Genomic DNA, 16,289 nt, shown 5'->3' with positions numbered 1-16,289 from the left:
TTTCTCTTCATCTCAGCTATTCAACTATTAAAAAAAAATTGTGAGTACGACACAAAATATAGGCTAATTGTAAAACACACAGTAGTAAAAATGGTAGTTTAGGCCTCTAAAGTAAGGTGAGAAGAAGGACGCTGCGACCCTCGATAATAAACCTTCACTTTCATACCAGTGTATAACAAAGGTTTGTGTGTCATAGAATCTTATTATTTCTGAGCACACAGAGCAGCTCTGGGAAATGTATCTGATGCATTTGATTTTCTCACAGAGCTGAAGTGTCAAGATTGCAGTCTCAGTCATATAATTCCTCAAGTCTTCTGTGCAAGGTTAACACTAAAAACAAGAATGTAATCTTAGGTAAATTAGATTTTATGAAAGGCAAGCAGAATATATTAAGGGTTTTACTTTAATAGATGCCTCAGATGCTACATAAAGTAGAAATATATATGAATACAATACTAATGGGGAACTAAAACCAAAGGCGGTTTTTGAAGAAATAAAAATAGAAAAATACAGGATCAGTAGAGTTTTTAAAAGGATAGAAGAAACGCAAAAAAAAGTTATAAAAAATACTATAAGGAAATGAGTACAAGAAAATGAACAGAGGACATAGAAACCAAAAATTTTAGCTTGAAGGGGTTGTTCCATGAAAACGATTAGTGGGGTGTTCCACTGTACTTTCATTTATAAGTCTATGTTCACACATTGGGGGACATTTACTAAGGAGTCTAATATGTGCAAATATTCTAATGAGGATTGGTATATATTTTGTTCCAATATCTTGTGATGATTTAATAAAATGTAGCACTGCCATAGTGAATGTGTCTAAGTAAAAAGTTGCAGAAAAAGTCGCAAAAAATTGTGCAAGCATATTCACCTGGTACTGACCAAACGTAGGCCTGCACCTGCTTGTGCGTCTTTTTAAAAAGTGGGCGCTAAAAAGTGGGCGCTAATCACAGATTATGCAAACTTTTGGGTGAATGCTCAAAAGAGGCAGATTAAAAAAAGTCGCATCTAAAAAATATTCACCTGTCGAATACTGCTTCATAAATAGAACTTAGACCAAAATTGGGTGAAAAATCCAATTATTCACATAAAAATAGGCGCAAAGTCTTCTTTTCTGTCTGTATTTTAAGCCCAAAACAGTATTTTTAACAGCCAGAATTTTTTTCCCCAAAATGCTAGCAAAACTTTTTTGCCATCTTTTGCCCATTGTTTTGGATCATAAGCGGCTCCAGAAGCCTACACCTGTAAAATCACAGCTTAGAAAAGAAAGAGTGTGATGATAGCCTGAGCCAAAGTGGATTGCAGCTAAAAACAAAAAAAAAAATATTTTTCTCTGGCGGTCCTCTCACCTTAAAACCTGCCATATAATACTACATTATCTTTTTTGTGTTCTTGTGTGAATAGGTGTCACTAACACTACATTTTTCCTGCAGCTTTCCGGCAAATTACTGTAGTTGTTTGCACGGGAGGAATCGAGAGGCAACACCTAAAGTAAAGGAGTTATCCAGCGTTTGAAAAATATGGCCTCCTTCTTCCAAGACCAACACAACTCTCCAGTTCTGGCGTGGTTTGCAATTAAAGTGTCATTTGTAAAAACATTTGACATGTCATAAGTTTTGATTAGTCCAGGTCTGAATGCTCAGACCTGGACCAATCGGGAGAACAAGCGGGAGCAGATGCCCTGCAGTGCGGTCCTCTCCTGCTTTGTGTTAGAAAAAAGAGTCAGGGTCATAATGTAAGCCTATGGAGCCAGACTCTTTTTTTTGTGTTACACAGAGTGGTCCTCTCCTCGCTCGTTCTCCTGATCATTACAGGTCTGAACACTCAGACCTGGACCGATCAGAACCTTTGAAATGTCTCTATGACATGTCAGAAGTTTTTACAAATGAAAGGTACACTTTAAGCTCCATTAACGTCAATGGAACGGAGTTGCAAAATCCCACCCAAACTGGAGATAAGAGTAGCGCTTTCCCTAGAAGAAAGTCGCTATGTTTTTCAACCTCCCCAGAACTTTCCCTCTCCCTTTGCCTCCCTTTTAAAATAAGGTGGAGTCCCTGGGAGCCCAGAATCTTTATCTAGAGAATAAAAAAACAGTGGTATTTGATACAGATACTCTGTGAGTCTCTGTACAGGCTTTGAACACATTCTGACACATTTATGCCATCTAATTTTATAAATGATATGAATACACAGTTCTGCCGTTTCTTTGATTGTCACCTGTCAAAGCAATATAGTGGATAAGTGAAGATTTCCAGTGCATTATTGAAGTGAATGTGTTAGATTAAATCCAATTACTATAAATGATGTATTTCAACACTATGAGCTGTAACTACACTTGCAACTGAGAATGCGGCCACACCATCAATCAGCCGATCAGTGCAGACTTCCAAATATTTCATCTCCACCACCAATCATGTAAAACTAGGCTGTACTGAGTCATACCAGGAAGTGATACAACTATCATAGGCCAAATCCTCTTTATAGTATGAAATATCCATGTAGTAATTGTTGTTCTTGAATTTCTCTAATCCAGAATTGTAAAAAATATGTATCTGTAATTTTTTTCCTAATATATTCTTTATTTATGGATTTCAACATTAACAGTATAACTAAATACAAATCAACAATTGACATAACACATCAATTTTCTTTTACATTTTTGTCCCCCCCCCCCACCCCCCCCACCCGACCCAATTCCCTCGAGCAGGCCAAATAGAAAAAAAATAACCTCCAGCCTATTCAATTCCACCCTCCCACACTCTCTCATATTTTTTAAAATTGTTTAACAATTCTATCCCACGCATCTACGCACAATATCGCTGCAGAGTTCCAGTTTTGCCACAAACAATCTCTTGTTCAGAATTTTCTTCTTTTTACTATTTAAGCCCACTAATTGGGAATCATCCCCCAAGATTGTCAACGATGGATATGGTGTAATTTCTATCGCGAGAATTGAGGAGTGTAGTATAACCTATATAAGATATGTAACTGTACTATTTGGTGGTTTTGACTTACTGAGACCTCCTTCACATTATATTATATTTTCTCCCACTGTATATCAGAGATTTTACCAAGTTCTTTCTCCCATTTTCCCCTGCTTTTCTCTTTGCTTTCCAATTGGATGCCTTCTACCAGTTTCCCATAGATTCTGGGATTTTTTTATTTTTTTATTTCCAACCCTCTATATATCTGAGATATAATTTCAGGTGTAGGATCCACTCTAAATAAATCCCTCTCCTTAGAATTTACAAAGACATATTTTAGTTGGGCATATTCGAACCAGTCTTTCCCCCCCAATCCAAATTCCACCTTTAGATGCTGCCAGGATTTTAGTTGTCCGTCAATAAAGGCTTTTATCTGTAATTTCTATGGCTAAACATTGATATATATAACCAAGGGACATAAGTGCAGCTAAAATGGGATTTTCTTTTAAGTACTACATGCAAAAAATATTGCAATGAGACTATATGACTTTTCAGAATATTACTGCTAATTCACTAAAGAAATCCATGCAAGGTTTGGTGGGGCCACTGTGGGGGTCGTCCAGCCAAAATTGCTAATATACAACCTTTTAAATTACATTTCTAAAGATTTAAACCGGGGAAAGAAGACTTGTGAATTTCAGCTGGCATACAACTTTCCTCTCAGCATTACAACAAAGGAGTGTTTAGTGCTGACTGGTTGTTGCTATGAATACTAAGCGTTCTATTCATCCAGCTGATAAGGTTAGACTATGCAACAGCTTCATATATTACTTTCTCACTTTTGACTGTTAAGAATTTGAGAAAAGGACTAGACTTTATATGTTATATGCACCAGAAAAAGTGCCTTAAAAAAGTCGGAAATCTTGATTTTTACTTTATAATTAATAAGGTTTCAAAGTCCAAAAAATGAAGGGGCATAACACTCCTGTAAGCACTGAAATCCAAATGCATTTTTTATTATATCCATTCACTTCCATTCAAGTGAATGATGAAAGCAGCAGAACCAGGTACTGCCGGAGTTAATGGGCATCGATAGGGTCAGATTTTTACCGATCAAACATTAATGGCTGATCTAAAATCCAAAAGATCACCTTTAACTTGTGCTGTCGCATACAAAGTATTATGAAATTACTGAATAATTGACAAGGATTAAATGGGGTATTCTTTACTGAAACATAACTTTTGATATACGTATGGTGAGAGTTCCGGCCGGCACTAACTACAAGGTACACCCAATGTGGGAAACCCGGGACTGGAGTATATAGCACACAGACTGTATCCAAACCGTGGAGCGGCGGTGCAGAGACAAAAAAGGCAGGATAAATGAACAAGGATCAAGAAACAGAGTCTCGCACTCACCGGACTGAAGATGCAAGTGGTTTATTTCCGATACATCAGAGTAGGCTAGGCGGGGAGAGGGGAGATGGTGAAGCAGGTGTGTTCAGCAGGAGCAACAAAATGTTTCACGCCTACAGAGGCGCTTCGTCGGGCTAGGAACTTTTGATATGTTGCTGTCCATGGTGAAACTAACATTTCCTTCCATACTTGTTATTATCTATTCAGTCTCCTTCCCCCAGTTCTTAGCTGCTGTTTTCTGCTGAATACACAAAAATCTGTGTGTAAGCCTTTCTCTTTGTTCCACCTCCTCCCCCTCCCTTCTGAGATGTATAATGTAAACAAGTCCCTGACTGGCTTTATCTGCAACATTGTATCTTCTTTGTAATGCTGGAAGGGTTATTCTGAGGTGGAGCTGCTAATGAATTTACTGTTATCAATCCTCCTTGCATTACAAAGAAGCTACAGTGTTGCAGATAAAGCGAGTCAGGGAGTTGTTTAGATCATCTGTCTCAGAAGGGAGGGGGAAAGAGGCAGAGACAGAGAAGAAGGCTTACGTACAGATCCTTGAGTTTTTAGCAGAAAGCAGCAGCTAAGAACTGGGGGAAGGAGACTAAATAGATAATAACAAGTATGGAAGGGATTGTTAGTCTTACCATGGGCAGCAACATATCAAAAGTTATGTTTCAGTGGAATACCTCTTTAATGATAGTGAAAAGACTAAGGTCTGGATGTCATACATCTCATTTCTGTATCCTATTGGAACTTCCTGTCTTGACCACACAATAGTATTAATAGTATTCACATAAAAGTGCCCACATACTTTTGTCTTAGGTTTGCCTACTTCTCACCCAAAACAAAGTAAAAAAAAATGCCACAATATATTATTGACTATATAGACAAATACAGTAATATGCAAATTTGTGTAAAATTTTGTACCTGTAAGCAAGATGGTACATTCACAGTCATACACATAATTTTACAATAACATCTGCTGGAAGATAGTATGCCCCTTTGGTGTTTGGTATCATACCTGATTTTGACTTTAGCAGGATCTGAACTACATGACCATCATTAATTACTTCACAGTCTCGGCAGACAACATAGTTTGGAGATAGTTTTACTTCTAGCAATGATGAATCATATAGAGCTTCTCTTGAATTTATGTTGATTGGAGATTGGTATTGTCCATTCGCTTCTGGGTAAAGCAAACCCCACTCTACACCTACAAGAACATAACCATTTAGGTGAATTACAGAAAATGAGATTCCTTAATAAATAACAGGCTAGTAAACATAAATCAACATTTCAACAACATGTAAAAAAAAATCTAATATATCTTACCAGGGGACCACAAAGAGACTTATGCTTACTGTGAGTATTAGATCTAAAATTAAGGAGGCCATATACCTTCAATAACTGAAAGCCAAACAATCGTTTAACCCTCAGTTATCTATCCCTTCTGGCCCCCATCCTCCCCATACACGGGAATGCTCAACACTTTCAAGGGAAGGGTTAATCGGGAGAACTCTGGCTGCGGCTTATCTCTCCAAGAAAAAAGGGGTCGGGGAGATTTTCCTCACGTCGAAACCCCTCCATCAGTTGGGAGAGCCCCACACACTTTACACCAACAGTCGAAACCACCACAAAAGACAAAAAGGGGACCTTTAGTGAGTCATTTACAGCTGAGACATGCCCTCCATGCTACTGCTGTTTCTTGAGATTTGTTCACACAATGTTTTTTTTTTCCTTAGGTGAAAGTACAGCCGTATTTACAGCAGTAAATCATGATAATCATGATCATTTTTTAAGACAGTAATTATCAAAATATGACTATATTTTCACCTCAAAAACATTGTAGGAACAAATCCCAAGAAACAGCAGTAGCATGGAGGGCATTATAAAACAGTCTTCACTTCCAAAACGGATCAAAATGCATTCCTGTCTTTCTGTGGTTGACCACGTTTTCCTGTACGCTAAAAAAAGGATGTGTTTTGATTAGTTATTTATATATATATATATATATATATATATATATATATATAATGGAAGTCAACAGGAAAAACATATCAAAACAGATACACATAAATACATCTTTTTTTTGCAAACAACTGATATAAAAAAAAGCAGTGTGAGCCCAGCCTTAAACTCTGTTTTCAAACTGAAATCGGTGAGTTGTAAAGGAAAACATGCAACAAAAAGCCATAAACTGCTTCATAAATATGGCATGTGCTAACATCATTTTCAACTCAATGTCTTTATTATATAATTTTTATATAATGCGCCACAATCTAAAACATATAAAACATATCCCAAAAGCAGAAAGTGTTTAGATCAGTTTTTCCACAAGGTGTTTCTATAAATGTCAGATGAAAGAGTAAAATGTGCAGTTCAGTGATTTGTACTATCTGGCTATCCCAGTACAGTAAGTCAACATAAGATGACTCAGTCTAGACAGAGCAGTCACCATGATAATAAATTTAAATTGACACATCTTTCATGTTGTGAGCTGTCATATTTCATGTTTGACTATTTAACTTCTATTTTGGCAAGACTTCAACCTGTCCCACTACAAAAGCTATAAAGCTGCTGTCTTCAAGAGAGAAATTTCATTCATACCAATAAAAAGAAGGAGTTCAGTGGTTCAGGGTCAAGTGATTTAAGATTTTCTGGTTTATATATGCCTATTGTAGTGTAGGGAGTGTAAAGAGAGGGACCCCATAATACCTCTGTTACATGGAGACCTAATGAGTGATAATACCCACAGAAACCATACAATGTCAATTTAAACAGCTGCTGTATGTCCTGCAGGAAGTGATGTATTCTCTCCAGTCTGACACAGTGCTCTCTGCTGCCACCTCTGTCCATGACAAGAACTGTCCAGAGCAGTAGGTTTTTTTTTGTTTTTTTTTTTTTTTTTAAGAATTTATAAAATGAAAAAAATATAAACCGTTAGACCTGTTTTCAAACTAAAATCTGTGGACTGTGAGGGAAAAATGCAAAAAGTGGTAAACTGCTTAATAAATATGACATGCTGATTTTTTGTAAAACGTTAAAAATTTATGTTAAAGGTGTATGTATCTATGTGTATGAGAATTTGCTACTGCTCTGTACAGTTCCTGACACAGCCAGAGATGGCATCAGAGAACACTGTGTCAGACTAGAAAGAAAACACCACTTCCTGCAGGATATGCAGCAGCTGATAGGTACTGAAACTACAAGTCTGTATAACTTTTTATAAACAGTTGAAATTGAATATTTTTTCTCTAGAGTACCCATTTAAGTGTACTATGTGGAGTACTCGTTTAAGAATAGTATGTAACTGAATTTAATTCTATACCAACTTAATTTAAACATGAAATAAAAACTTGTACCACTTACATTATTTGTAGACATCAGGCAGTCTAAGGGTGATTTTTTGTCGATTAACGATAAACTACAGTATGTCAAACTACTGCTATGACGAACTATCTTAAAGCATTCACCCTATTACACAGGACGATGATCGTTACTTATGGTCGTTCTTGCACTCGTCTTTTCCTGGCTGATAGACCAGGGAACGACTGAACTACGTGTTATTACACCAACAGTGTTCGAATGATTTGTAAACGATCAATGATGAAAATAGGTCCAGATTCTGTTAAATGATCAATGATTTCTCGTTGGTTGTTTAATCGTTGCCTGCTATTACACAAAGCGATTATCGTTTATATCCGAACGATCGAACCGTCCCGTGTAATATGGCCCTAAGGCCTCTTAAGCCCTTAGGTACCCTTCAACATGCGTCCTCTTTTTTCCACTTGTGTACCCTAAAGCTCAATAATTGGTTGTGCTTTATTAAAGGGGAAGTCTGGGCAAAATAATTTTAAGATACTGTATGTTATTGCCCAACAAAAGTTATGAAAATTATTAATAGACACTTATCATAGGAAACACACCTACAGTATAGTGCATTTTCCCTGCACTTACTACAGCATGGCGTGTTCAGGTCCTTGTAAATTTGGTGATGTCATGTCACAACCTGCCGACACCTGCTGCTCCAGTCTGTCCCACCGCTGCAGCAGGAAACGACAGTTTATGTGACATGAGATCACCAACTTTACATAGCCCTCCCATAGACACACTGTTTGACACTGAGGCAGGCGGGATTTCGCCGTATTTGCTCAGTGTGAACATACCCTAAGGCTAGGTTCACACTGCGTTCATGCTGTCCGTTAATGCAGGGGCAGGGAACCTTGGCTCTCCAGCTCTTGCAAAATTACAACTCCCATCATGCCTGGGCAGCCACAGCTCTAGCTTTGGCTGTCCAGGCATGATGGGAATTGTAGTTTTGCAACAGCTGGAGAGCCAAGGTTCCCTACCCCTTGTTTAATGTATCCGTTTTATGGGGAAAAAGGATTAAAAAACTAATGGTAAAAATGCATGCAGTTGTATGCCATGCGCCAGAATCCATTTTCTATTTACTTACATTATAAAAAAGAAAAAACTGTGAAATGGATCCATTTTTTTATTTAATATAAATAAATATTAAATATATATAAATGTGTCTGACCCCGTTTTTTCTGTACGTTAAAATTAAAAATTCAAAGCCGATACAGTAAAAGGGATGCAAAAAAGCAGTGTGAACTTTAGCCCATCTAATACAGACAAATAAGGGCAAGAATATTGCTAAGAGACATGACAGATAAGACACCACATCTATATTATCCTCCATATAAAAATTGATGCAGATTACGATTAAAAAGGATTTCTATGTAACCTTTGATTATTTTAAAGAAGAAGATGCATTGATAGTTGCCACCTAGTTGTCAGTGACCACAATGTACATGGGATAGTAAATAATTAACAGGGTCCCTGATACCATGGAGAATAACATGAGAAAATAAATCCCTGGCACTGCTTATGCCTGTGATAGTATTATCAGTGTGCGCCAACATATTGTTCTATTTATTTTCACTCCCTAGGATCAAGAGTCAAGTGTAAAGATATCATTCCATAAAGAACAATTATGCCTGACACAGCAACTGGAAAATGTACAATGTATTCTCAAGATTTAACAAGCATTAATATGAGTATAGTGTAATTATTTCCTGTTTTTTATTTGTATTAAAAACTATTTTACCCCTTGATGACCAGTCCAATTTTCATTTTTACAGAACGATTACAATGAAACTCAATTTATATAATCTTATATAAATTGATATAACTAACAGTAGCAAGAAAATGAAAACTTAAAATTGCTCTATTCTTATTCTTATAACTAGAGATGAGCAAGTAGTGAAAGATTCGACTTTCGAGAATTCGAATCGAATAGGCACCGAGTTTCGACTATTCGAACAAATATTCAATCCCATTATAGTCTATGGGAAAAAAATTCTCGGCACTTGAAAATCCTAATTTGACCACTTGGAGGTCACCAAGTCCCCCATGAAACCTCCCTAAATGATGCAAACACCTCCGGAATGACACTGGGACATTAGGGGGAGCATGCCTGGGTGCACCCAACACCCCAAAATCGCAGTATAATGCCACTCGACGCAGTAAAAATATTTACGAACGCTTTTTCACACATTTCGTTCGTATTTCTTGCGCAACGTTACACACATGATTCCAATGTGCGTCCGTAGAGCGTCACGTTATTCATGCGTATCATGCTGTACTATTATTTTAAAAATATGAAAACGGCGGGGAAGTTCAACTTTTATTATGGGATGGGATTTTTTTTATACATTAAATACATTTTTTGTAGTCCCCCCAGGGACTATGAGCAATACTATGAGCACTACCATGATTGCTCATAAAGATCAATGCTGTACCTATCTACTGAATTGATCAATGCTCTCTGCATTAAATTGCTACATGCTGCTAAAGGCAGAAGCACCATCTGCCTCCATTGTATGGCTCCCAAACCACCCCCGTCACTTGTGCGCCAGGAAGCTGGGGGAACGCAGTAACACCATACTGGGTGAATATGTGTGTATGTGTGTTAAACTGATTGGGGATACAGACTGTGAAATTCAAAAATATTTTCCAACTGAAAATGGGCCATGTGGAATTATGGTTAATATCCCTTTTTTCATTACGACTCATTTGTATAAATAAACTTTATTAGTTAACATTATCTCAAGACCATCATTATACAATAAAGATAAGGCAACTTGCCTAAAGTTCGGGTTTGCACAAATATTACACCAGGTGTCTAAGAACCCCAACAAATCAAATTACAAATGCAGAAAAAGGAAACTACTAGTATTGTCAAGATGACGTGCTCATTTCCCTAAAAATAATTTAAGAGGTGAAAAAGTGATGGTTGGTTCTCATAAAAAGGAATTTTTTTCACTGCCATGCTGTTGCACCTTAGCAGTCTACTAAAAATTGACAACATGTCAGCATGTACTGCTGCGGAAAAGGTTTTCAGTTTATTGCAAAAGAGCATCTGAAAATGTAAAATTTTATGTTGCAAATGTAATTGTAATTGTGAACTACTTTCAGATCCAACAGATGGTGCTGAGCCACATGGAATATTAAAATAGGGAAAAGCCTATTAAAGATATGGCTGAGTGATAAGGGTTTTTACAATATTATTAACTGGTGGTGCTATGGTTTGATCCTGGTACCAAGTTCTTTTAATATTCTCACATACAGCTAGGAAACCATGTGACTTATCGTGAAACAAGTTGTACAATCAATTTTGTTTTGAATTCAAGTGTCCTTGCTGCTTTGAAAAAGATCTGATGGCCAGACCCTGAGCAATCAAAACTTTTGACACATTGAAGGGAATCTGTCAGTGGGGTAGCCCATACTAACCATTTGGCATTGAGAGACTGGCCATTTGGCCTCGGTGACAGGGATCACTATGCCACCCTCCTTATTCTTCTCTGTTGCATCATTAAGAAATGTTAAGAAACATGAACATGCAAGTTAAGTTTTGTGCACTGGTGGGGTTACCCTGCCCCTCAATGCAACACTACACCGGCCCACCAGCTGCTAAACATACTGTCAGGACCATTGGTGGGATACAATTGAACAAGGAACAAGGAGATGACACAAACAGTGATCCCTTGTTTGGTCCCACCCAGCTGACCCTGCCTATTTTCCTCAAACAGCCCAAGGCAGCTGTGGACAACCAAGGTGACGGTCCCTTACCTGAGACTAAGGTGATAATGCAGAACAGAGGCAAGACAGACAAACACAAAGGGATAGTCATACAGGCTGGGGTCAAACCAAACGGACAACATAGCACAAAAGCAGAAACCAGAACAGTAGTAAGGGAAAGAAGGTAAGGTCCCAAGGTCAGGAAAGCAAGGTAAAAATGCAAAGATATAGAAGATGCTTGCTTGCTAGTAACACTAGTCTAATAGCCAGCAAGGGTAAAGGGAACTAGGAGTCGTATAGATGGGAGGGTCAGGGGTCCGGTCCAGAACATGATTGGACCGACCCCCAGATCCTCATCAGGTGCACGTCATTCAGCATACTGTAGCACAGCTACAATATTCAAAACTCCTGTCCAGTGCTGCAAACCTGTGGTACCTTGCATTGTCAGGGACACCGTCAGGTATCTATGATGCCACCTGGCAAGTGACACTGGCTCTTAGAGATGGAGCATGCTCAGATTATATACTGGATTAAACTGTCTCTGTAAATTGTAGGACACTTGTTCCGAGAGCAGATAACGTAAGTAAATTGTATAGAACATATAGTGCAGAGCCTTAGCCTTAGACACACATGTATATAAAAAGTACCTTAAAGGGGTTATCCAATGAGGGAACATATACTGTTTCAAGTCCATAAAATCAATAAAGAAGCTATGCTTACCAGTCCTTACTTCCCTGGTATCCTCCTCTCTGTGTCCACCACTGAATGATCCCATCTCCAGTCTAGAGATGGACTTGTCTCAGCAGTGACAGCCAATCACTGAGCGTGGCGCTATCCTGTCTCCGTCATTGATTGACTGAACAAGCTGCCACCACTAAGATGAATCTGTTTTGGAAGTGGAGATGAGATTATTCAGCGGGGGAAACAGACAGGAGGATACCAGGGGAGTCCAGAGAGATAAGCATAGCTTCTTTAGTTTTCTAAAGATGGGTATTTTTTCTTTAAAAAAAGAAAAACTCAAGCCTTCCAGTACTCATCTACTGATGTATGTCCTGCAGGAAGTGGAGTTTTCTTTACAGTCTGTCATGGTGCTCTCTGCTGCCTCCACTGGCTGTGTCAGGAACTGTACAGAGTCAAGGACAGAGGTGGCAGCAGGGAGCACCATGTCAGACTGGAAAAAATAAACCACTTTCCTGCAGCTGATAAGTACTGGAAGGCTTGAGGCGTGTTTTTTTTTTTTTTTTTTTAATAGAAGTCATTTACAAACCTCTATAACTTTCTGACATCAGTTGGTTTAAAAACATTTTTTTTATCCTCCAGACTACCCCTGTAAAGTAGTCGTCCCATCAGAAAGAATCACTATTACAATGCAACCACTATGGTGATCAGATCCCAGCACCCGTTGGCAAACAGATGATTTCGCCAAAGACAGCCAAAGGCTGGCAGGCATCTCTATTGTAGTCTTACATGGTAGTTATTCAAATTAATGACTGTTCTTGTAATATAAGGACAGCATGAGTCTGCCAAGACGGGAGCCGCGCTTGTCAAGTGGCTCTCTGTTTTGGCTTATAGAGGGGGGTCTTAGACTGGAAACCCCCTCTATCATGCTGATACGCCCTATTCATGTGTATGGACAGGGGATGTTTTTATGAGACAACACCTTTGAACCATTACTGACAATGTTGTAATATCTTGTGGTTACATCCACACGGTACAACTTCCATCCAATGAAGGAGCCACAAAGCCACGAACATGTGATATTTCTTTCTAATTAGTCATTGAGAACCGCCACATTGATGTCACATGATTGTGTTTCCTAAAGATTTACCAGTTATTTTTACTTTCAAACAATAAAGTATTATTAAAAGCGAAAGTGGTGCAACTGGTTTTTAACCCCTCCTGTGCCAAACTAGTTAAATAGACAAAGCAAATATTTTGAATCTATTAAATGCTTAAGTTTAAAAGTCACACTAAATGCCTGGGATCACACATCCTGGTTGTGGTGCAGCGCTCTGACATCCAATTGTTTTGTTTTGTTTTTTTATGCCCCAGGGATTAGCTTCAGCAGTAGAAATGTATCCCTCTCTTACCTGATGGATCCTATGCAGATTTTGGAAGAAAAAACTTTAGGTGCATGTGCTCCCTTGGGCAAACAACAAAATACATACACGGTGTTAAAATTTTTCTCCCAAGTGTTTATTCCAGATGAATGGAGTAGATAGATTCACATTCAATTATACTTGCGGTAAACATTCAGAATCATTACCAATTTTTGCATTTATATGTATGTGGACAGTGACTTTCACCTAGTATCAATGGGATGTGAAATTCTCTATATATATATATATACACACATACTATATATATATATATATATATATATATATATATATATATATATATATATATATGAAACCAGAAAGTAATTAAGGTATTACTGTCACGTTAAAAAAAACTTGTCACAGACATGTCAAAAGTTTTGATCAGTCAGGGTCTGGGAGTTCAGATAGAGTTGGGAGAGGCAAGTGTTTGAACTAATCCGCCCACCCCAACCCCCCACTACACCCCCCACCCCACTCATTACTCTACCCAAATCCTTGCAGGGGGTTATTGGCTCCATTCACCAACTATAGAACCTGATTTCCCCAATGAGACAGAGAGATCAGCAAGCCAAAGAATGACGTGGTCAGCCATAGGCTTCCTCCAGCTCCATCTAGCAGTTAGTGGTAAACAAAACACCCAGACCCTAACCAATCAGAACTTTTGAAATGTCTATGTGACATGTTAAAAGATTTATAAAGTGACAGTAACAACTGCCAAAGCAGATCCCTCAGTTGGATGGTGCAAGCTGGCAGGACATGCGCCAGGAGCTCAAATAATCCAAGTTACCTCGACACGAATATTTTGTTATAGGGATACTGGAACTGACACTTTTCATTATACAACACCGCTAATACTTTTTTTTTTTTTTTCAGATTCAAGTTTCAATAGTCAATGATTTTACCATCTAGAAGTTAATCTTATGCTTCCCAGCATTTATTTATTTATTTTGAATATTGAATATTTTGAATTTATTAATTTACTATTTTGAATAACACTGAAGTTTTCAATACTATGTTTTGAGCTAAAGACAAATATTTGGCTTCAAGTCCACTCCTAACTTTGTCTAAAAAAAAAAAACAGAAGCAAAATAGATGAAAAGACTATGGCTGAAATATTTACCATCAGCTTCAACTGAATGGAGTTTGAAGAGATCTACATACATTCAGGCAAAAACAACTCTATTTTATGGAATAAATTTTTCAATCGCACAAACTTTTGCATGGAAACATACTAATACTATCAGCCTATTGCATAAAATTATCAAGTAAGAATTTCCCAGCAATGCAAATATGTAATTGTTTCTATATTTTCTATGATTGGAAAAATCATGTTTCTACTATTCACAAGATATCTCTGCATATGATGTTGTTAGGCGAGTGCTCCAGTACTGAGTAAATATTTAATCGTCCTTGTGATTGGTGAGAAGTCTGTAAGTCGTGAAGAATCCTATATAAAGATCCCTTGTGAGCAGGAAAAGTTTAGCATTCATATAGTCTATGATAAAATGAAGGGAGGACTCACCTTCCACATAGCCCCACTCCTGTTTCTCTCTGTCTCCTTGCAGCTCAGAGTTGTCTATGTAGTGTCTGTCAGCCATCTCTGTCCTGTAGTGTGTCCTCAGCAGAACAAGACTTCAGTGTTAAGTGGGACATAAACAGATCATACTTAGGTCCTCTCTCCTCGCAGCCACAGAGCACTGTCACTTCTGCCTGTGCAGCCAAGGGGAGGAGGCGAGTTTCCAATCACTGCAATTATGAGATAGATTCAGGGCAGGGACTTCTACCAGGCAGCTTTAGGTGATTGCCCGGAGGTATCTTGGATGTAGGTGGTGCCAGCACAGGAGTTTGCTGAAGAAACACCAGATAATCTGCAGAACTGAGGGGGGGGGGGGGGTCACTTTAATTGCACAAGACCTGTCATTAAGGAGAAGGAGATTTATCACTTCAGCCACAATGGTAGGAAGAGAAGTGTGGAAGGGCTGGAACGCTGTTCATGCTGGAATCAGTGCACAGGAGTTGCTAGGTGCAAGGCTCACACTTCACGCCATATGCTTACAGTAGTTCAAAGTGTCTGCAAGTCTGTATAATAAACATTATAAATACTGCTGAGCTTTCATAAAACTAACAGTATGCACTTCTTTAAATCTGAAATATGACGAATTTTAAACTTTAGCTCCCAAATGCTACATTTACGATAATAAGTACAAATTTGACTATATATGCAATGAACATTCATTACAGATTGTTGTAGGCATCTATGTAGGTACAGTGATATTTCTTGAATCTGTCATCAATGGGACAAGGCTCATTCTGGATTATCAGATATTCTAGATTATCTGAAAAACTATATAAGGCTATGTTCACACAACGTATATTTTCGTAAAACCACGGCCGTTGTAGAACGGCCGTGATTATTACAAAAATATACGTTACCTTGCCGGCTGTGGAATCCCGGACAGAGCGTATACACATAGTATACGCTTTGGACGGGATCCCTAGCGGCGCCACAAACAACTGACATGTCAGTTTTCTGCGGCCGCTATTCATTGAATAGCGGCCGCAGAAACCCATGTCAGTGCACAGTGTGGAGTGAGCGGCTGCGTCTGCAAGCTCCATAGTGTGCTGCGGGGCTAAAGATCATCCGGCTGGTACTGCAGTACTGGCCGGGATGATCTTTTCAGAGACCGGCCTTTCCGTGACCCGGCCGAGGCACGGAACGGCCGGTCTAATACTGCGTCTGAACATAGCCTAAAAGTATACAAAACTAACT

At 38.4% G+C, this 16,289-nt stretch overlaps 1 protein-coding gene across 2 annotated transcripts in view; it reads right to left on the bottom strand.

Annotated features, from left to right (window-relative positions):
• The window catches only part of CA8 (carbonic anhydrase 8), a 53,062-nt gene extending 37,696 nt beyond the window's left edge, over positions 1-15,366 (bottom strand). The window contains exons 1-2 of one of the 2 annotated variants that reach the window (XM_069957549.1): positions 15,042-15,366; positions 5,356-5,547 (exon numbers count right to left, since the gene is read on the bottom strand). In XM_069957549.1, coding sequence (XP_069813650.1) covers positions 5,356-5,547; positions 15,042-15,117 — 268 coding nt within the window. In that variant the 5' untranslated portion in view covers positions 15,118-15,366. The remainder of the gene's footprint in view (positions 1-5,355; positions 5,548-15,041) is intronic. The other variant, XM_069957550.1, reaches the window with a different exon arrangement.
• Positions 15,367-16,289: the final 923 nt, after the last annotated feature.

Source organism: Dendropsophus ebraccatus, chromosome 2 (genome assembly GCF_027789765.1).
Source record: "Dendropsophus ebraccatus isolate aDenEbr1 chromosome 2, aDenEbr1.pat, whole genome shotgun sequence".
In the NCBI taxonomy this organism is placed as follows: Eukaryota; Metazoa; Chordata; class Amphibia; order Anura; family Hylidae; genus Dendropsophus; species Dendropsophus ebraccatus.
Note: the sequence above shows the minus strand (reverse complement) of the source record. Positions and strands in the feature narration are given on the sequence as shown.